Below are 23,105 nucleotides of genomic sequence, written 5' to 3' on the forward strand. Positions count from 1 at the left end.
TCAAAGTAATAACTTTAGAAAAGAAATTGTTAAGAGGGTGTCCATGGAAAAACCAGGCAGTGGATGGCACATGACATATTTTGTTTTCAAAATTTTTTCATCTATTTCATATCACAAATTCATTCTTTCTCAAAGTTAAATTGTGTTTTTTATATTAACTGCAACAAATAATGAGAACAAAAATACATAGAAAGCACTGAAAATTCATTAAAAAGGGGAGATAACTCTTCATTTTGTACAAAATTTTGTTGCATTGATAGTGAACTTTAAAATCATTTTCTGAGCCATTCACTGTTGATTCAAAAATATCTTTGACATATATATCCTTTGTATGATATAAACATTGCATTGGAACCAAAAATTCAGTGGGAAAAAAATTATGTTGTGCCACCCATATCATAGGATTTGCCTGATATTTACTTGGACATCCTCTTAAATGTATAATGCATAGTTAATACAAAAGTTATGGGAAAAGGTAAATACCTTTACTTGCTTTTGTAAAGATTGGATAATACATAACAATATGCTATGGAAAATTAAAAAATACATGAGGAAAGACTATTCTTACTCATTCAAGCTTATCCCTTGTAACAAATTGCCACAATCATTCACATGTTCTCATCTATAACTTTCAATAGCATTTTTAAATTATGTGTAAATCAAAGTTAAATTGATTCTTTATTCTTTTTTTTCCTATACATACAAACTTAACGCTTGTTTTAAAAAAAAATTCAGGTCAGAAGATTCCAAATCACGCTTATAACAAAAAGTATTTCAAATTTAAGGAATTTCCTATTCAATAAATCTTCAATGAACAATTTAAATATATGCAGCATTGCTTTAATTTTTCAGTCGAAAAAAACATTAATCTCCTTATTTTCTTTGAATTGTAATATGTAAAGAAATGTAGGAAAATTCTAGCATTGAAATCAGAAAAACACTTTATAACACCAAACTTCTCAAGTACTCTAAAAGCAGTCACTATGTAGGAAAAAATATTAACCATAAAAATAATAAACATTTAAAGGAGGTAAACAGAATTTGACACATGAAGGTAGTAGCCCTAAAATACATTGCACAAAATAATATGTGTATATTGATAACAACTTTATGTACAAGAATACTGAATATATAATCAACAAGCATAGAATATAATTTGACAGAGCCTTGTTTTATAGATTTTAGATCCTAAAACAAAGACCCCAAATAAAGACTAAAATTACAACGGAAGGATCGTTTACTTTCGTAAGCTCATGAAAATCATCATGAACAACTTTATTTACATGAATACTGACTATATAATCAACAAGCGTAGAATATAATTCGAAAGAGACTTGCATTAGAGGTTTTGGGCCCTAAAACAAGACCCTAGTAAACAAGGTCTAGTGAAACAGGACAAAAATCACAATTGGTTTGGTAATTTCATAGAAAAATGTAAATGTTAAGGAAGAATATACATAAATTTGAAGATGGGCCACAAGAAAATCATTATTAACCATTAAGATGAGCTAGTTTTTAATTAATCATATTAATCATGATTAAAACACCTGGATATAATACTTGAGTTGTCTTTAGAATTTATTCTTTCATTTTTAGAGAACCTCTTTTATGCTTTGGCACTATGTCCTGTTCCTAACCCTGTTAAAAACATATATGTGTATAAGTAAACATCTAATTATATATAAATAAGTTCAACAATAACAACAGAACAGGGGAAAACATGCTTTAGGCCACAACAATTTCATTTCTAGTTTTTAAGACTACTCATAAAAAAGTATCAAAGTTCTAACAAAGCATGCACCAGAACGATTGTTCACTTTCATAAGTTCAAGCCGATAATTAATTTTAATTAACAATATCCATATTTCTTATTGAACTTAAAATTTCTCTTCTTGGTCTCTTTTTCCAACATATGTATTACAATTGATTAATTGTCACAATTTTTTGTATTTATACATTTCAATTCTATTTATTATTATATCTATCAAAACTTTGAATATGTATTTTTTTAACATGCCTTTCACAGAAGATGCTAAATAACAAATAACATTTAAATCAAAATGATATGAACTGTTGCAATTTGAAAATAATTTAGTGTCATGTTTTTTTGGTGTTTTTTTTTATTAGTTGATATTTCAGTTTATTATATAAAAGATGAAAAAGCGACTTGTGCAAAATAATCAAAAATGACTTAATTTCTTAAATGCTGGAATTTTGATATTTCTATTGATGCATATCTGATAAAAAATTGTATGGAAAATATTTATGTGCAATAGTCTGGATCAAAACAGATACTTTCAGAACTACTAGATAAAATGTTGTGGCCTTATAGATAAAAATTACATGCAGTAAATATTACAATTTAACAATTCTTGTGCATTCTATCTTCATAAAAATTTCATGCAATAACATAATAGATATTTTCACTCCCCCTTCCCCCTTTTTCAATTTATTCATTTTCAATATTGTGAAAAAAGTTTAAAAAAAATATAAGACAAGAATTTTTATAGACAGTACTATAAAATAAGGTAATTTTCAAGGGTAAATAAAAATCTAGAAAAATATTTTTCACACAAATAGACTAGTAGACTTTGATGAACAAGACAATGAAAATACAGTTGACATTTTAAATGGTCCAATAGAAATTTATATAACAAGCAACAAGAATAATCTTAACAAGCCTGTACAAGGGTCTGGATTGGAATTCTTCAATTCTTTATTTTTTTATCTATTTTCTATGTGATTTTTCACTATTTTTATATTTCAGCATCCCATGCATTTTTCTCTGAATTTTTGGCCTTTTATTTTTTATTCTTTTTTATTCTTTCTATTTCAGGCCCTTTTTATTCTGTCCTTCATTCTTTATTCTGTAATCCCCTATCCAGACCCTTATGAACAAAATGAAATATTCCAGGAAAATTTACTGTTTAAACATATAGACTAGATAGGTAATACCTGATTAAAAGATTAACATGCATACATTCAAGCATCTAAATAAATACAATATCATGCTAAAAATAAGGTGTCATGAAAAAGGGGAGACAATAAGCTTGAAAATCTAAATGTGCCTGTTCTTGAAAAGTTATATTGATTTTGCCAGAAAAAATAAAACATAGAAAATATGATGTTAAATTGAAAATCTTAAAGATCTGTCTTGTGCACTTTGCAGAATTTTTTTATAGCAACTTTTTTTTATCATTTTCCTTTATTTATAGCATTAATAAGACTTTACAATAATATGCCTTGGTCATCACTGAGATTATGGACCTTTTTTATTTATAGAAAAATCAAAGCAGGGAAGTTAAACAACTGTTTAGATTTACAACCATTTTATGAACACAAATAAAAACACATTAGCGTATGGCCTAATTTCACTCAGTAGTCAGTGTGTCAGTAATGACATAATCAAACATTTTTTTCTTCAATTCTCTATTGATAAGTTTTTCTGAAACCATATGGCCAAATTTCACTCAGTAATCAGTGCATCAGTAATGACACAATCTATAACAATTTTTTCTTCGATTCTCTATTGATAAGTTTTTCTGAAACCATATGGCCTAATTTCACTCAGTAGTCAGTGCGTCAGTACAAACACAATCTAACAATTTTCTTAGATTATCTATTGATAAATTTTTAATAAACTAATTTTTCAGCTCCCTCAGGCAAATTTAACATTATGTTGATCTAGCTATTCCCTATAGGCTTCTCATATATACATATTCATACATCCTTAACTTTCAAATTTTTGGAAGTAAATATTCTTAATGAATGTTATTTCGGAATAGCGCTTCGGACACACAAAATTCAACTGCAATAAACAGGTTTTTCTAGATTGGAAGTTTTCTGGTTTACCGATTAACATGAAATTTGAATAAACCTCAATGTCTCTTATTTCCAGAAAATGAGTAAAGTGTTTCTAACAATAAATTGGTGAATTCTAATAGAACATGAAGGAAATCTGCATATCAAATTATTAAACATTCTACGTCTAACTACTTGAGGACAGAAGAATATTGAGGACTGCAATAACAAAAATGTGAAGTGGATATAAAATATAGATGTAAATGTATGATGACAGTAACAATCAAGTTATGAAAGGTTCAACTCATCAATAAACTTTGAAATCTGGTAGTGATTTACTGCAGTAACTCACATATTAAATTTTCAAAAAAGGACATTTTTTTATAAGACAGTTAATATTTTGAAGGAGGAAGTAAATTGAATTTAACCTCTTAGCACTTGTTTAGATATAACCTCCAAGCACTAGTTAAAATTTTACCTCCTAGCACTAGTTCAAATTTAAACATTCTAGCACTTGTTCAGATTTTACCACCAAACACTATTTTACATGAAACCTACTAGCACTAGTTTAAATTTAAGCTTTTAGCACTAGTTCATAATTAAGCTCTAGCATTTTTCCTAATAACCTGAATTTCAAACTTAAGATGAAAGAAAAGCCAGTCAAAATTTTTTTATTTTTCAAAATATTTAATTGGGTCTCTTAACTGAACATTATTATGTCTATGACACGCAGAAGAATAAAAAAAAACAACATTGTATTTAAACGTGAGTGACATCGAAACATCTGTGAGTTACCAACAATGAAAATATATCAACAAAACTAATGAATGATCACAGTATACTAAGCAACAAAAATATTTCCTGTGATTTTTATCTTTTCATAGGTTCTACACCTAAACAAAAACCCACAAGTTCATTACATTAAACATCATCCTGTTATTGTCAGGAATTTCGTTGTTACTCAGAAAAATAGTTATAACAAAAAAAAAAACAATTTCACCCGGCAACTTTCTACGATAAATTTTTAAAAATAGAATGAATAAATAACTGTATTTTGACTACAAGGTGTGCAGTATATATATTTTTTTACAATTTTTTTTATCACATTTTAACAAGAATCTATAAACTTTTCATTTCAATAAACATTGTTTCTGTAATCAGCAGTTTAATACTTTTGCTGAAAAAAGTTAAAGACTAGAATTGACAGTAGAGTTAGTTCCCCTTCCTTCTTGTGGGTAGTCTTTCCTTGGACTTCTGGGACGACCAGAACCTCTACCCCTGTAGCCTTCTCCATCTCCTCCACCTCGACCTCTACCTCTACCTCTGTAGCCATAGCCACCACGACCTCTCTGCCCTGACTGTGGTCTTGGTCCACCATATTGTCTTTGGTCATGTCTTCGTTGGTTCTGTGGATTTTCTGAAAAACAAATTATCAGTTTATAGTCAGGGTCGATTAAATGTCAGGGTCGATTAAAGACCCTTAACTTTCCTTCTGCCCTGAAATAACATGGTCTATTTGTAACAACAGGATTTCATATTTACCGTACATAAAAAAAAATAATTTATAAGTCATATTTTTTAAATTGTTAATACAAATCCTTATAAACAAACTACAATCTATATCTACCAATATGAAAAGTAAGAGGTGTTGGTTAAGCAATTCATAATATAAAATATTTTAATTATGTCTCTGTTTATGTATATTTTTACTGGATTAATTCTACTTTGTTTCAGTTTGGTACAACACGGGTAATGAAATGTCTATGATAATTATAGATATTTTTTCAAACAAGAGGGAATTTCCCTACTACTTTCTCATCATTGACATCGATTTATGAAATCACATTCTCTTTCTACTGGCCTGTGAAAATCCCATATATTCAGAATAGCTTATATAAATATCATCAAAAAATAAATCAAAACAAGAATGTGTCCTCAGTACACGAATGCCCCACTCGCACTATCATTTTCTATGTTCAGTGGACCGTGAAATTGGGGTAAAATCTCTAATTTGGCATTAAAATTAGAAAGATCATATCATAGGGAACATGTGTACCAAGTTTGAAGTCGATTGGACTTCAACTTCATCAAAAACTACCTCGACCAAAAACTTTAACCTGAAGCGGGACAGACGGACGAACGGACGAACGAACGAACAGACGGACGCACAGACCAGAAAACATAATGCCCCTCTACTATCGTAGGTGGGGCATAAAAAAATTGAAGACAAAAGGATTAAGTGTCCAGTTTTTCGTATAAAGAGAAAATAAAAACAAAGAATTTTTCCAATGTTTTTTCCTGAACTGGTATTGACATTCTTAGAATCTACAACAGACAGTTTCATTGTTTTTCTCAAGATCTGAATCTAACGATAATCAACACAACCCTTGCCCAAGCTGTACACTGATTTTCTACATATATCATTTTATTCTGATATCACATAACTCGAACAAATTGATACAGAAAAACACATTATTTTACATAACATTGCGTTGTACTTTTGTTGAGGAAAAATTAATATGAGTTATATTACAATGGTATCAGGATCAGCACAGTTTAAAGGTTAACATCAGAGAGAATCCAGCTTTTCATTTAGAATTCTAATAATTTGGCATAATTTTCAACGTTTAGATTTCTCTTTAACTCTCATAATTTTAAAACATTATAGTTTGCTAAGTAATGCCTGTTAATTAGTAGTTCTCTATCGTTTGTAATTAATGTTACCCCTACCTCTGCTATCCTGACTGCTACTAGGTCTTGGTGATGACTTGTCATAGCCCTGTAAAGAAGAACAAATTAATGTCAATGTGTTCTGACAGATTGGGGAAAAGTTTAATGCATTCAGACATATTCAGGGAAAACTGATGCATCTAAACAGATTCAGAGTACATTTTGATGTATTTAGATAGATTCAGAATTTTTTTTTATGCATATAGACAAATTCAGAGATAATTGGGATCCATTCATTTAAATAAACTCAGCCATTTTGATTGGCCACAAACCAATTTTTCTACAGGCCAAAATGATCTTAAATAAAATTTTCCGAAAGGTCTGTGGCTTCAAAAGATTATCATGAAGAGGAAATGTTTATAAATTTAGACCAAACATTTCCATGCATTCAGACAAAAAATTCAATCCATTCGAACAAATTCAGAGAAAATTTGCTTGACAATTTGTTTTAAAAGTGATTTCATTATTAGTACTGCATTGTAAACCCATAAATCTTTAATAATTTTATTCCAACAAAATTTAACTGATAAAATATATCATGAATACCCAAAATGAAGAGACTTGTGTTCAATATGTATGAGCTTTTGATTTTGCCATTTGATTAGGGACTCTCCTTTTAAAGTTTCCTCAGAGTTCAGTATTTTTGTGATTTTACCTTTTCCTTACCTGACAAATTGTACCATTAGTGGCAAGGTTTTGGTGCAAAATATAGTTGACATGCGTTTTGTGTCCGAACACATGGACACAACGATAAATTACAAAATATTGAATATGATAATTCAGTTAAAAGTCTTGATTTAATACAAATGACCAAATGACAAATGACACAAATGAAAATTTCATCAGATTCAATTTTCTTAAATATAAATTATACTGTTAATTCGTTTTGCATTGTGTATAGGCACCGGAAACATCCATATAGAACACCAAAGGCAATACTTATATTTAATATTCAAATCATTTCTTGATAAAGGTGTGCATTATTCAAGATATAGAGTGAATTAAACGTCAATATAATACAATATTATATCCTTATATGAAATATGTAAAAGGACAAACTTGCGTTGACCAAATTCTTGCAACTTTTACGCAATGCGCAGGTGCACGTACAATATATTAATCCAGGGTACAGGGAAACCACAAGAAGGTGTAGAGCCGACTTTTAAATTGGTCCTCATGACTATTGATAATAAAATTGAATGGCAATGCAACTATTTCAAAATAAGAATATATATTACTGTACCTGAACATGAAGAGAATTCTTAAGTCGTTGTTGTAGTTCTGCTACTTCTTCTGTTGCTTTACGATCCAGTCCGTGTGGATGTGGGTCCTCACCTACAAGTCAGAATACTCATATTTAATAATGTACAGCACAAGTAGTTAGAGAAATTTTAATGAGCAAGATCACATAGCCAATATTAACAATTATTGACCCCGAACTCCTCAAGGTGTCATCCTGTCATTATAAAGGACCATTTATTTTTTCTTTTATAAATCTGACATTTTACAAAAATATAGTTGTTAGGGCTATTCCAGAAAAAAAATGTAGGGGGGGGTTGGGGGGTTGGAAGGCACATTGTATTAATAATACATGGGTGATGGGTATCAGAGCAACTTTTCACACTATAATGCACTATAATTCTCAATTACAATTGTCTGGGTGGCGGGTGCTGACAAAAACTGCCTTCCACTCCCATCCCCCTACATTTTTTTCTGGATTAGCCCTAAGTAGCTTAAAAAATTCAATTACTGAAAATTCAAAAACTATTGATTGCATATAATTTTTCATGGATTAACAAAATAGTGAGTTTAATAATTGTGATTACAAAAAATCTGCATAAAGATATATGTTTATGTTATCAAAATACCAAATTTTATTTTAGCTATACTCACCCAGTCACATTATTAGCACTAATAAAAACCTTGCAATAACTTCTGAATTATCAGTAGCACTTAATATTTATCATTTAACAAGTATTTACTAAAATTTAATTGTGCACGTACAGCCATTCCTATAGGACTCTTACTACATTTGAAGTTCTACTTACTTTCTGAATGAGAGACAGGTGTTGTGTGACTGGTTTCCACTGCTACTGGTTCCTCAGTACTGGCCACAGAAGAGACAGACGGACGGCGAATAGAATATGTACATTTTACTGGAACAACTGTGAGAAATATAAAATTAGTTCAAGTCTTTGTATGAGAGAGATTGGCAAAGTTCAATCTAATAAGACTACCATTAAAATCGTTAAATAAGCCGGGTTTATAATTACATGAGCAACACGACTGGTGCCACATGTGGAGCAGGATCTGCTTACCCTTCCAGAGCACCTGAGATCACCCCACGTTAAAATGTCTTTATTTTTTTTTTTTTGTCTTTTTATTTTTTAGCCATGGCGTTGTCAGTTTATTTTCAACCTTTGAGTTTAAATATCCCTCTGGTATCTTTCGTCCCTCTTTTCTAAAGCATACTTTTCAGTATTGTTATAATTTCTGTGAACAGTGCATGTTTGAAATTTGATTACTTGTGCTGTAACACCACTGTCCTAAGTTAGGAGGGTTGAGAAATCAGATTCATTTTCAACCCACCATATTCTTTATGTCCCTGTAGCACATCAGGAGTTGTAAAACAGTTGTTACTGATAGTATATGTGTAATTTTTTTTTTTGCTAAATTGTATTTCTCGAATCAAGCTGTTTGTTAAGATATTGTTTGAATTGTTTTACTTTTTTCATGGCTAGGACTATTCTATTCCCCTATATAAGGAATCAATGAATATACATACCTTCACCAAACTGTGATATTTCCTGCAAAAACCAAAAGCAAATGTTTAACAAGAGTGCACACGCTGAAATGTCTCGCCTTCTATACTAATCATTGATATTATGTTGATAGTCCTAAGTAAAAAGCTAAGCTTTATAACAACTGTACCATAAACTTAACATTAACCAAGATAACTAAACAAAGACCAATGAACCTTGAAAATGAGGTCAAGGTCAGATGAACCATGCCAGGCAGACATGTACAGCTAACAATGCTTCTATACAACATATATAGTTGACCTATTACTTATAGTTTAAGAAAAATAGACCAAAACACAAAAACTTAACACTGTGCAATGAACCGTGAAAATGAGGTCACGGTCAAATAAAACCTGCGCGACTGACATAAAGATCATTAAATATTTCCATACACCAAATATAGTTGACCTATGGCATATAGTATTAGATAAAAAGACCAAAACTCAAAAACTTAACTTTGACCACTGAACCATGAAAATGAGGTCAAGGTCACATGACATCTGCCCGCTAGACATGTACACCTTACAATCATTTCATACAACAAATATAGTAGACCTATTGCATATAGTATGAGAACAACAGACCAAAACACAAAAATTTAACTATAACCACTGAACCATGAAAATGAGGTCAAGGTCAGATGACACCTGCCAGTTGGACATGTACACCTTACAGTCCTTCCATACACCGAATATACTAGCCCTATTGCTTATAGTATCTGAGATATGGACTTGACCACCAAAACTTAACCTTGTTCACTGATCCATGAAATGAGGTGGAGGTCAAGTGAAAACTGTCTGACAGACATGAGGACCTTGCAAGGTACGCACATATCAAATATAGTTATCCTATTACTTATAATAAGAGAGAATTCAACATTACAAAAAATTTGAACTTTTTTTTCAAGTGGTCACTGAACCATGAAAATGAGGTCAAGGACATTGGACATGTGACTGACGGAAACTTCGTAACATGAGGCATCTATATACAAAGTATGAAGCATCCAGGTCTTCCACCTTCTAAAATATAAAGCTTTTAAGAAGTTAGCTAACGCCGCCGCCGTAGCCGCCGCCGCCGGATCACTATCCCTATGTCGAGCTTTCTGCAACAAAAGTTGCAGGCTCGACAATAAAATGAGTATATAATAAACTGATTTTCATAAAAAAAAATACTTACATATAATATAGTGTTTAAAACAAGCTCATGAATGATAAAGATTGATCTTCTGTTATATTGTATATAAATACATTGTCAGGAGCCTGTAATTCAGTGGTTTTTGTTTGTTACCTACCGTAAAAACTTAATTTTTGTGGGGTTAATATTTGTTGTTTTGTCTCTATATAAGATTTCATGGGGATTTAATTTCGTGATTTCTTTAAACGGAGGTGATATTATATGTATTTAAATTTTTCGTGGAGGTTTTAATTTCGTGGATATATTCTTTCCACTAAATAAAAAAAAAATTAAATCCTCCTTGAAAAAATTTCTGCTTTTACAGTATTTGTTTTTTGTTACTTATTTTGCACATAAATAAGGGGAATAGTTTTTTCGTTTGAATTATTTAAAATTTGTCATTTCCAGGCCTTTTATTGTTGACAATGCAGTATGGGCTTTGCTCATTGTTGAAGGCCATGAGGTGACCTAAAGTTGATATTTTTGTAAGTCATTTGGTCTCTTGTGGAGAGTTGTCTCATTGGCATTCATACACATCTTCTTCTCTATTTTGAGTCAATTAACAGATCGCTGGACAATTGGCCATTACAGAATTTAATGGACTATGGATAATTTTATTGTTCATACCCCAAATTTAAAAAAACGCCACAATATTGGTTGAATTTCTATACTTAGGTAGTTTCCTTTTACCAATGACAATGTTTTGATGTACATCTTTGAAAATATAACCCAGAATGCATTAGACTCTGAAACAGAAGTATCTGTATCATTATCTTTCAGGATGAGAACAAGTTTACTTTTTCATCATAAAGCTAGTTTTCTTGACATAATTGTTTAACATTTAGTCATGTAGCTTTTAATTTTGACATTTGATTAGGAACTGTCTGTTATGAATATTCCTAGAAGTTTGCCTTTTATAAACCATTTTACCAAACAAGTTTTGTTCAATGTTGAGCCCATAAGATGATTAATAGCTGTCAACATCATATCAAACATCCGAGGTTTTACCTCACAAGCGCTCCACTTACTTTTTTAAGATAATCAGAATCATACAAAAATCGTGTTGTCCGACTTAAATCTTCATCCATCTTTCTTTCACTGACAAAATGCTGAAAAATTAAATAAATAATTTTAGCTTCAAACAAGAGAACTTTGATGCTTATTTTATCATAAGAATTTCCAAAACATCAAACCACTTTAGACAATTTGAAAATGTAAAAAAAAAATTTGTGTTTTTTTTTTTTTCTGTGTTGATGTGTTTTTTTCTGTTGTATCAATAGTTTTTAAGTAGTTTGACCAAAAATTAAAAGATTGAAGAACATAAAGGTTACACACAATAATTAGAGATAATGAGCGCTATCTCTTTCCTCTGGATTCCCAATGTCATTGAAAATTTGATGTACCTCCTAAGGGAAACAACTAAAAATAAATAACTAATAACAGTGTATGATTTCAAACCGTCGAAATGTCAGACAAAACATTCGGTCAGACAGAAATTTTTAGATTTTTCAGTTGAACTTTTTTGGTCAGACAGACAATAAAAAAGTTTAGCACAGACTGTTATAACTGGGTCAATTACACAAATACTGGCATTGGCCAATAGATTATTAAATATAAGAATTACCTTAACATCAGCTCTAAGTTGAGCTATCTGTTTATCATCCATTCTGTCAGCCCTATCTATGTTCTTTTTAAGGTCAACAGCACTAGTCTGTCTCATGTGGAAGGCATCACCTAAAATATAGTAACGATTATATTAGGGTGAAGGTTTGGTACCAGCAAGCATATTTGATCATGCAACATGCTTTGTGTGTCAGTCCCAAGTCAGAAGCCTGTAGTTCAGTGGTTGTCGTTTGTATCACATCTTCTTATTTTATATGAAATTTTAGCTAATTTTTTTTTTTACGTGACTTACATTAAATTTATAATGGACTGGTGATCTCTTAACAGCCAGTGGCAAATATAAGACAACTATTCAGCAACAAGTATCATGTTTTTTTTCTGTTAAAAAAAACCTAAGGAATATGGCAGCACTTTTTCGTTTAATTTCTGATCCTACTATGGCCATTGATTTTGGTTTTTTGCTCTTTCAAATCAAATTAAAAAGATTCTTTGTACATTACTAACTTCTTTCTCAAATTGAGAGATTATTAAGACTTGACTGACAGCAGTAAGAATATTAAGTGACAAATTTCTAAGCTAACAAACTTACTTGCTACAACCTTGACTTGGTCCATTTGTTGGATAAGTTCAACCTCTCTGTCATTCAAACTAAAAAAGAAAAATTATAGAAAAATAAGAAAAAAGAATTTAAAAAAAGTATGGTGTTAGCTTATACCATGTTATGACATCGTGCATTCTAATAAAATAGGGAATATGTCAAAGAAAAAACTAACTGACCAAAGAGCAGATATGCTACTAAATTGAGAAAACCAAGTTTAATAATACTTCCCGTTAACGGGGGGTATAAAAAGTAGCCTGAGATGGAATCATCACACGAAATTAATTTTTAATAATTTCAAGAAATGCTGCATACAAAACAAATAATTCTATGAACTATAAATAATCCTAGTTTTTATTTCGACATAACATAATTATCACAAGATATACATTATTTTTAACAATTTCAGGAAATGATGCATACAAATAATTCTATCAAAATTAAAAAAATTGACCCTTCTTTTTGGCAAAACAAATACTGTCAAATTTTGTCAATAACTTCTCAATTTTCATCAATTTGTATCTTACCAGCTCCTCATTTCATCAAAGACAGATTTAATTCGTTTGTAGTTTTTATCAACCTCTTCGTCCAGTATCAAACGGTATCTTTCTAACGACACTGTTTGTCTGTGTAAGTCCTTCACTGATTTCTCTAAAGCTGGAAAAACAAATTCAAGTTGTACTATAAATGATAGCATTTTTCAAATTGTAGAGTCATAATTTTAAGTGAATTATCTTTCTTTTCAATCTCATTAAAATCAAATCTGTTAAGGGCTATTCCAGAAAAAAATGTATGCGGGGGTTGGAAGGCAGTATTTGTCAGCACCCGCCACCCACTGTCCCAGACAATTTAATTGAGAATTATAGTGCATTATAGTGTGAAAAGTTGCTCTGATACCCATCACCCATGTATTATTAATATAATGTGCCTTCCAACCCCCCCATACATTTTTTTCTGGAATAGCCCTAACCTATTTCAGGTTGAACTGATTGCTACGGAAAGTCTGTAATTATAAAAAATATTAGTTGTCATTTATAAGAAAACAACCATACAAAACAGACCAAAATGCATCTTTAATTTTATATTTAAATGTTCCAAAATTAATCAAAGTCTTGTACATGTACTTGCAAAAGGTTGATTTCTATTATCCAATGAAACTCATACAAGCATTAGCCTTTCAAAAAGGGCTAGTAGACTCTTAGCTGATGTATTTAAATGTTCCAAAATCAATCAAAGTCTTATACATGTACTTGCTAAAGGTTGATTTCTATTATCCAATGAAGCTCATATTATATATATTTACTGTCTTCTGATTGGTTAAAATTATTAGTTTTATTTTCAATGTTATCAATTTTGATGGCGACACGCTCACTTTGACATTGAGTATTCATACACCAACATGTGTGTACGTTGTTTTTGTTAATATAAATTATATAAAAAGTTCTTTGCGCCTTAATTTTGATAGAATTTATTTATAATGAATGGCAATAATTTATTTTGATTTTATTGAACCATAAAACTAATTTTTGACTCTTCACATTATCACGGATTATTCAATGTGAAGAGTCAAAAATTAGTTTTATGGTTCAATAAATTCAAAATAGAAAATAGCCTTTCATTAAATAATTTGAACCCATAGCTTATCATTGTACGTTTTGATAAAACTAAAAATTCTGTCAGATCATCTCGACAACTTTTGTTCTGCTAAACATTTCTGACTATACAGTATGGGCTTTTCTCAATGTTGGAGGCCACATGGTGACCACCCACTCATTTGAACTCTAATGGACAGTTGTCTCATTGACAATTATACCACATCTCCTTAATTTTTTGTGCCAGTTACCAGTGTTAAATAAAATAGAGGTTTGTAAGTTTGTCTGTCTGTTCTCCATCAATCTTATTGATTCCTGTTTTATGTAAAACAAGAATGTGTCCATCATGTCCATAGTACAGGGATGCACCATCTGCACTATCATTTTCTATGTTCAGTGGACCGTGAAAATGGTGTAAATTCTCTAATTTGGCATTAAAATTAGAAAGATCATGTCATAGGGAACATGTGTATTATGTTTCAAGTTGATTGGACTTCAGCTTCATCAAAAACTACCTCAACCAAAAACTTTAACCTGAAGCAGGAGAGATAGACAAACGAACGGACAAATGGACGGATGCACAGACCAGAAAACATAATGCCCATAAATGGGGACATAAAAAAACTAGATGTGTCAAAGCCACATGAATGGTCCTGTCTCAAAAAGTTGAAAAATCTGCAATTTCAATAACACATGTGGACACAAACTTAAACTTGATCTGTAACTCATCTTGGTTAACTCACATGCCAAAAATCATCCCAATATCCGAAAGTGTTTAGAAAAAAAGTCTTTATAACTGATTTTCAACAATTTATCAATTTATCATATAAAGTTATAAAGGGATAAAACTGAAGAACGGTTAAAGTGACGCTAACAAAATTTGTTATTGGTCTCCTTTTGTGGTAATAAGTATTATGTTTAAGTTTCATAACATTTGAGGCAAACAGAAACTTAAAATTCAGCAATGTTTCCATTTATGAAGTTACTCTAGAACAGTTAAAGAGACGCAACCTAAATTCAAACTTGATCTGTGTTTTGAGGTAATAAGCATTGTGTATAAGTTTCATAACATTTGGTTCAGGCAAACTTAAGAGAACAGAAACCAAAATTTAGCAATTTTTCCATTTATAAAGGGCCAGTTAGAGAGGGAAACCAACTATGGAACGTATGGATGGACTTACGTACATAAGGATAAGGGTAAAACTTAATGCCCCCTTACATGTAGGTTTTTATGGAACAGCTGATGCTATTGTCATTTGAAATCGACTTACTTTTGTGAATCTGTTTTGGCAGTGAGTGACCATCTGAACTTCTTTCACTCGCTGTTCTCTGCCTGTCAGAACTTTTTTCACTTGCTGTTCTTTGTCTAAGTGAATGTGAAGCTGCAGAGAGAACATATAAAAATTTTAGCAGTTTTCACCTAAGGCATGTAAAGGATCCTATATATATAGAATAACCATACATTGTCTCGAAATATCAATGTTATTTGTACAAGGCTTAGAAACAAGTAGAAAGCGAGGCTGTGCCGAGCATTTCTACCTGTTTCGAGCCGAGTACAAATAACAGATTTATATTTCGAGACAATGTATGGTTATTCTTTATATACTGCAACTCTCATAACTGTTCAAAATGAAGTATTTAGGGTAAAAACCGTCATTCTTTAATTGTGAGCGGACAACGTAAAATTGCCGCGAACCTGTATGTTTTATTGACGTCATAAATAAAACTCTACGGAAACACATTGTCAACGTCATAAACAAGGCGATATACGGTCAGTGACTGTATATCACATATGAATATACGGTCAATGCAATTTGACTGCTCAAATAGCACAGCTGCAGTATATACATGTATACACATATTATTTTTTTAAATGCATTGAAATGTGGTTTTTTTTTAATTCATAAGTTGTGTTTTGGTCATTTTAATTTGTCATTCTTATAACTCATGTATATATTTTCTGTTACCTTGCAATACAACAAGTCAAATGAATTCAATCCTTGCAAATAATGTAAGTAAACCACAAGTATTTTTGAAGTTCGCATTCAAAGATTTCCTTTAATTAATGAGCAAAAATGTTGGAATATCATGTAGTAAAATGACAGCATAGTAATAAATTCCACCGAGATAATCATGATAATTTAGATTAAAACAATGAAATGTAAATGACCATACCAGACATACTGTGGATTCATTGAATTTCGTTGTTATCAATTTTTTTGTGGAATAAGGAAAACCTGTATTTTGGTGGATATAAGATTTCCTGCTTTTGCTAATCTCTGCGTACAAAGGCTATAGAAAATTTGTTAATTGTAAAACATATGAATTCCTTGTTCACCTGTACCCATGAAACCTATAAAAATTGGTATCCAACAAATAATAATGAATTCAGAGTAATTTAAAATCCTTTCTACATATATCTTTTATTTTACCTGAATGATGTGTTCTAGAATGTGGGTGTCGCTGAGGGGCTGGGGGTTGTGATGAAATGTTTTCTGGCAGTGTGCTAACAGCAGACTGACTATTGGTCAATGATGATTGTGTTGATTTTGCATTGGATGGTTGCACTGGTTTACCACCGGTCAGTGGTGATTGTGATTTATTTCGTGGAGTTGATGTTCCTGTTGCTATGGGCGACTGGGATTTTTTGCGACTAGGTCCTGAAGATGATGGATGTTGATCAGAACGAACATATACCGATGCTGGTTTATCGGCAGTCCTCGTGGATGAATTATCTGCATGGCGTGAAAAGGTATTTGAATTCTGTGAATTTTTCGCTGGTGATACATGATTGAATTTAGCATTTTTCTGATTTGATACTGAATTCTGCGATGTGTTGGTAGGCGATACATTGTTGACTTTTGCATGTTTCTGAGACGACACAGAATTGTGCGATGTGTCGACAGGCGATACATGATTGGGTTTATCACATTCTGTTAGACTGGGGACTGTACACGTTGTTGGTGAGAGTGACAGACTGCTGACTGAGCTATCAATATCACTAATGGAGTTCGTCTTTACTGGCTCGGTGTCTGATTCTATGGAACCTGAAAAATAGTCAAAAGTTTATTTGTACTCATGAAAACACAAGAGTCCACAGTAGATAAACTCATCATAGATACCAGGACTAAAATTTTACACTTACGCCAGATGGCATTTCATCTACAAAAGACTCATTAGTGACGCTGGAATCAAAAAATATTTAAAAGGCCAAATAAAGTACGCATTTGAAGAGCATTAACGATAAAAAATTCCTAAAAATTTTGCAAAATACAGCTAAGCCTAAGGTTATCTATTCCTGAGGTGCCCAAAGAATTCGATTACGTGTTGTAAGCTATCCCATAAGCAAAGAAAACGTAGCATTATTTTAGAAAATACCAAAACCCTAGTGATTGAGTTGAATCAGAAAGAAAATACTACATAATATGGGGACGAAGAAAAATCAATAAAAAAAAAAAAAAAAATCGGGAAAATTTTTCATTCTACTAATGAACTCAAAATCGTTAACTTTTTTTTTCAGATCTAGTTCCTGTTCCAGTTTTCCCCGCATTTGCACAGAAATCTGTCTTGTTTGCATGAGACTTTGAAAAGAAAATTATATGTATCAGTCTAGTAAAATATAAGATTGGAACTCAATACAATTTCATTTTCAATAATTGTTTGATTTGAAAAAAACGTTACCTGATGGAAGCGTTTCTTTTGTTTACATTGAATATGACGTCATAATTTAAACAACGTCACAGCTAAATCCCTAACCACAGAACCGAAATCAGGAACGTTACGGTATTTCCGTTTCCTTTATTAACATGTTTGAGGTAAGAAAATAATACATAAAGACTTCGTCCCCATTCACGGGTTATGCCTGCCTCATATTATGGACATTTAGAGATCTTTGAAATTTTCATCCAAAAAAAATAATAAATCTTAACAAATTTACCATTTGCCACAATTCCATTTGGAACAATTTCTGCTGAAGACACGTCTCCATTCACATGAGGAGAGTTGTCATTGGCAGGTTTTTTCTTTTTATTTCGTTTCTTTTTCGGGGCCTTATTCCCTGGATAATGCCATTCTTGTAAAGCTTGCTTGGCTCCATCTGAAATTTAAAACGGTATAAATCATTGTTTCATATCATAAATCATTCATGTGTTCAATATTTATCAGTTTAAAATATGTGAAAATATGGCAAAAAATCTATGGAAAGATAACCAAGACATATCAATACACCTTATCGCTAATCCCGGCTGACCCGGCCGCTTGACCTTTTGACGCATACAACAATCACTTTTCCATTGTGGCGGCAGATATTTTGTTTTATGACGTCAAAATTTTACAGGAACCTGTGTGATATCCAGTAATGGCGGACAAATAGCGATAAGTTATAATGATGGTTGTTTGTGTATTATAAATCACATTAATTATTGCGAGGTTTTTATTATTGCAAAAAATGCAACAGGGTTTTAGTTGCAATTATTTAAACTTGCATTAAATAAATTAAACAGGATGTTCTTGATATGGCAAAAATTAAATTAGCAAAAATTAAAATTGCATTTTAGTCTAAAATGACAAAATCACAATAATTAATGCAAAAAATAATAACTGAATTTACAGTTTGTAAAAATAAATGGTGATTTACAATTGTTTCCCTTCCTGTCAGGTGCCATAATAACTCATAAGTAGATCCCAAATTTTTTTTGGTGGAGGGGTATTTTTTGTTTGTCAGTTTTTGTTGCTTTTTGTTTTTTTATTTATTTTTTTAGGGGGTCCTCAGAATTAGGAAAAAGAACAACTTATTTGGACACAAAATTGGCTATAATAAAATTAATTTAACCTTTTAGAACAGTTATATTACAAAGAGGAACTTATTTTGACAGGGGCACTTATTTTGACAGAGGCACTTATTTTGACACAAACTTGACTGTAGTTATATTTCAATATTACATTTTGTTTGTTTTTTAAGGGTGCATCTCATTTAAATGTGAACCTGCATTTTATATTACACAGCCAATGTAGCGTTCCTTACATGATCAGTCATGCTGCTGTCAAGAAGATTTATTGCAAAATTGAAATTATTAGTAACTCATACCTTCAACATAGCCCTGTATAGCCTTCTCTACATTATAATCATAAAACTGTAAAACTAAGATTATCTCGTTATTACTTTTCCCAGGTACAACTTCACGGACTGCATTCACCTTGAAAAGAATAAGATTGACCTTTTAATAATACAGTGTAGCAGATTTGTGTAAATTTTTTCATATATGGGTTATCTGTAAACTATTTTTCAAATTCCTGGAATCTAATGAACCTGTATCAGGTGTCTTTCATATACAGCTCTACTTTCAAAAGCATGGATATCTGTCCTTTGAACTTTGTGTCTTTAGTAATTTTGTGCTTTGTACTTTGGATCATAAGTTAAACCTTTTGCAACTGATTTTTATAGGTTGTGCTATTACACCAGTACCATGGTCTCAGGTTAGTGGAGGGTAGAGCACTCACAAAATTGTTTAACTCCACCTTATTCCGTATGCGCCTTTTCCAAGTCAGGAGCCAGTAATTCTGTGATTATTGTTTTTTGCTGTATATCCTTTTTTTTATTGTTTTGTCAGTTTTCTAGTTTGAACTGTCTGACATTCGTCATGTTTAGACCTTTATAGCTTGCTATGGAATATAGTTGTTGCTCATTGTTGGAGGTCAAACTCAATCACTAATTGCTAATGTGTACCTCAGTTAGTCTCTAAAAGAGAGTTGTCTCATTGGCAATCATACCACATCTTTTAATTTTTATATTGTTTCCCAATTCATACCTTCTCTTTTATATTATCTTGTAGATGAGAGGTTTCTGCCATCACAGACTTAGTTCTGGGGTCAAAGTGTATAGAACCTGGATTATCTGCAAAAGAAAGAAAATAAACCAATCAGCATTGTTGTTATGTGATGTTCTTTGTAATGTTGGTAATGATTGGATAATGCCATAATTTTGAAATAATAAAGCCATGAATAAGCATCACAAGCATTGGCATTATCAAGAAATTAAAGAATTCCTACTATAAGCAGAATTGAGGAGGAGGTTGCAAAATTAAGGTGGTACCTAACACTTTCACTAAAATTAATTTGGCTCGTTTAATTTTCATAAAATTTTGACAAAGTATTTACTTTGACCCTTCGACAAAGATATGAAAATTTCAAAAAATTTGAACCAACCGTTTTATCAGAAAAATTACACTGGTTATATAGCAGTTTGACAAACACTTATTTTGATCATTGAGAAGCTTGATATTCCCTTAACAAACACAATGTAATTAAAACGTTTAGCTGATTTTACAGAGTTATCTCCCTGTAGTGTTAGGTACCACCTTAATTGCTGTTGATTCATTATTATCAGTGAGGTTATAAGCCAAATAAAGTGTGAAATTGAGGACAATAAAGGCAGGGTTCTCGCTAAGGCGAGTCCATGAGTCCTGGAGTCATCAAAATCTGCCTGGACTCACCATTTTCAAAACTGGTGAGTCCACAGATGCATTAAGATTGAAATATTTTGTATAAACTGAACACAAATAAACATAAATATCATCATTTTATAGCAAAAGTTTAAAAGCAATCTTAATTTAATGTCATTTCATTGATCTGTTAGGCCCTGGAGACTGAAATATTACATTATATTGTAATAAAATATCTTCTACTTGCTATTGGACTCACCATGGCAAAAAATGACGAGTCCCTGGACTCGCCTTTAAAAATCCTTAGCGAGAACCCTGAAAGGTTTTGACAAATACAGCGAAGGTAATCTAATCCTGTGGTACAAATCCTAAATTCATAAATATGACCACATCAATTATGATATTTCATGTGCTGACTACTAGTCTTGGCCTGGCAACATTTTGAATAAGAAAAGTTGTAAATAGTAAAAATAATAACAGAAGAATGTATATAAGGTTATAATGAGGACATGAATTTTCTGCAATTGTCAATATTAACAAGGGTCACAACTCTAGAACTGTAAAAGACTCACTGCCCAAATTCCAACTCAGTCTAAGTTTTGACTTTTGGCATTGTGTATCATAAAATTTGCATGAGGCAAACTTAAGTTTAGAGTGTGCAGGGAAATGAATAAAATACCTCTTGTGGTAATTACAAAGTGTATAAGACTTGTACATATAAAATCATTTAAACTGTGTATTTTAGTATGAAGCACTTCTTATTTTCAAACTGATAACATGTCACGGTTAAAATAAATAAGAAACATTCAAATTCCCATGACTGACTTCCTCAACTACTCAAGAAAGATTTATTTATCTACTCAAAGATCTAAAGTGATGAAAACAGAAAACAACAAATGTATATTTTTTATGGGAACTCTCTTTTTTATTGTGTATTTAATCATCATGTTCATTTATATATATTTTTTTTGGTGTGAGAGTTGGGGGGGGGGGGGGGGGGTCTCTTTCAACAAAAAAAATAAAAGCTGTGAGCTTCCTTGTAATTTTTCATATATAATACAAGAGCATCAGTGATAGATTCAGTATACTAAACAAATATGGATAACCCTATTTTCCTCTAAGGATTAAATATGGAAATAAAGAGCGACGTTAAAACTCGTTCCATTAATAATGCGCTAACAATCACAAGGAGCAATGTGTGTAACTCATTCCATTCATAACGTTCAAACAATCCGCAACAGCAACCATTCACAGCAAGCCTCTAGTTTCTGAACAGCTACGATTGATATAAAAAAAAATCATTTAAAGAGTTTTTTACAACATAGTTGTACTTAAGATCTTTAGCCATCTGTTGTAAGGTAAATACAATAGATTTAAATAATTCAAGTGGAGTTTTTATCATGCAAATTGTTAATTGACGTCATATTGTTTACATTTCAAATTGATCTATAAGCATGTAGAGGCTTTCATCGGCTTTATTTATTATTTATAATATAAAAATTGATGTCAGTCTTTATGATGGGAAGTTTTCAGGAAATAGATATTACGTCTTTTTTTTTCACCGGGGTACCATGAACTAATAAATAGTACCATTGAATAATTAATTTACCAATACAAAATTACTGTTATAAAAATGTTTGGGAGCTATTAAATATGGATTGGAAATAACAGGGAAACCTTTATTAAACAAACCCTGTATAAACCAATTAAGGAATTACTGTTACACTTTTTCGGTCTACGAAGAAAAACCATCAAAAATGTGGTGAACACTGCATAACTTGTGACTTGTTCAGTGACAAATATCTCATGTATATTCATGATACTAGGCTACATTCAAAATGTTAATCAAGACTGATTATACATGTACATATATATATACACACCTTCTATCTATTAGGTTGCAAAAAATCTGTATAATTAATTTTGAAAAAAATTGACAGATGTTTTTAAACAGATAACTACTCTACATGCTCATGATCAATAGATTAAAGTTGACATACAATTATCAATTACTTACATTGTATGTATACAGTTATATTTACATACAGCAATACATGTTCAAATAGATTTTTATAACTTATCTAAGTACAGGTAGAGCTTTTCAATAAAAATGTCAAGAATTTAGACTGTTTTCATTTTTCAACTTTTAGAACAATATAAATCAATAGAAAAATGAGAACCACAAAAATTAAAATATTTCTAACATTTTGCTGAAGATATATAGTCTTTTGAAAATTAACAAGCTTCTGTCCAAGTTTCTAAAATTTCAAAAAGTTTTGACAGTTATTGTTTATATGAATACTAAAGATTGACAGATTTTGGGTACTATTTAGGAAAATAATCATTT

The 23,105-nt window shown here is 31.3% G+C and overlaps 1 protein-coding gene across 1 annotated transcript in view; it reads right to left on the minus strand.

The window, feature by feature from the left end:
- Nucleotides 1–724: 724 nt before the first annotated feature.
- Nucleotides 725–23,105, minus strand: part of LOC139503076 (spermatogenesis-associated serine-rich protein 2-like) — a 32,377-nt gene continuing 9,996 nt past the window's right edge. Inside the window, exons 2-15 of the mRNA XM_071292747.1 lie at nucleotides 20,126–20,211; nucleotides 19,405–19,513; nucleotides 18,256–18,414; nucleotides 16,751–17,365; nucleotides 15,590–15,700; nucleotides 13,254–13,383; nucleotides 12,718–12,776; nucleotides 12,130–12,239; nucleotides 11,534–11,614; nucleotides 9,317–9,338; nucleotides 8,580–8,696; nucleotides 7,775–7,866; nucleotides 6,532–6,580; nucleotides 725–5,218 (exon numbers count right to left, since the gene is read on the minus strand). Of these exons, the coding sequence (XP_071148848.1) occupies nucleotides 4,989–5,218; nucleotides 6,532–6,580; nucleotides 7,775–7,866; nucleotides 8,580–8,696; nucleotides 9,317–9,338; nucleotides 11,534–11,614; nucleotides 12,130–12,239; nucleotides 12,718–12,776; nucleotides 13,254–13,383; nucleotides 15,590–15,700; nucleotides 16,751–17,365; nucleotides 18,256–18,414; nucleotides 19,405–19,513; nucleotides 20,126–20,211 (1,970 nt within the window). The 3' untranslated portion in view covers nucleotides 725–4,988. The remainder of the gene's footprint in view (nucleotides 5,219–6,531; nucleotides 6,581–7,774; nucleotides 7,867–8,579; nucleotides 8,697–9,316; nucleotides 9,339–11,533; nucleotides 11,615–12,129; nucleotides 12,240–12,717; nucleotides 12,777–13,253; nucleotides 13,384–15,589; nucleotides 15,701–16,750; nucleotides 17,366–18,255; nucleotides 18,415–19,404; nucleotides 19,514–20,125; nucleotides 20,212–23,105) is intronic.

This window comes from Mytilus edulis, chromosome 14, assembly GCF_963676685.1.
Source record: "Mytilus edulis chromosome 14, xbMytEdul2.2, whole genome shotgun sequence".
Taxonomy (NCBI): Eukaryota; Metazoa; Mollusca; class Bivalvia; order Mytilida; family Mytilidae; genus Mytilus; species Mytilus edulis.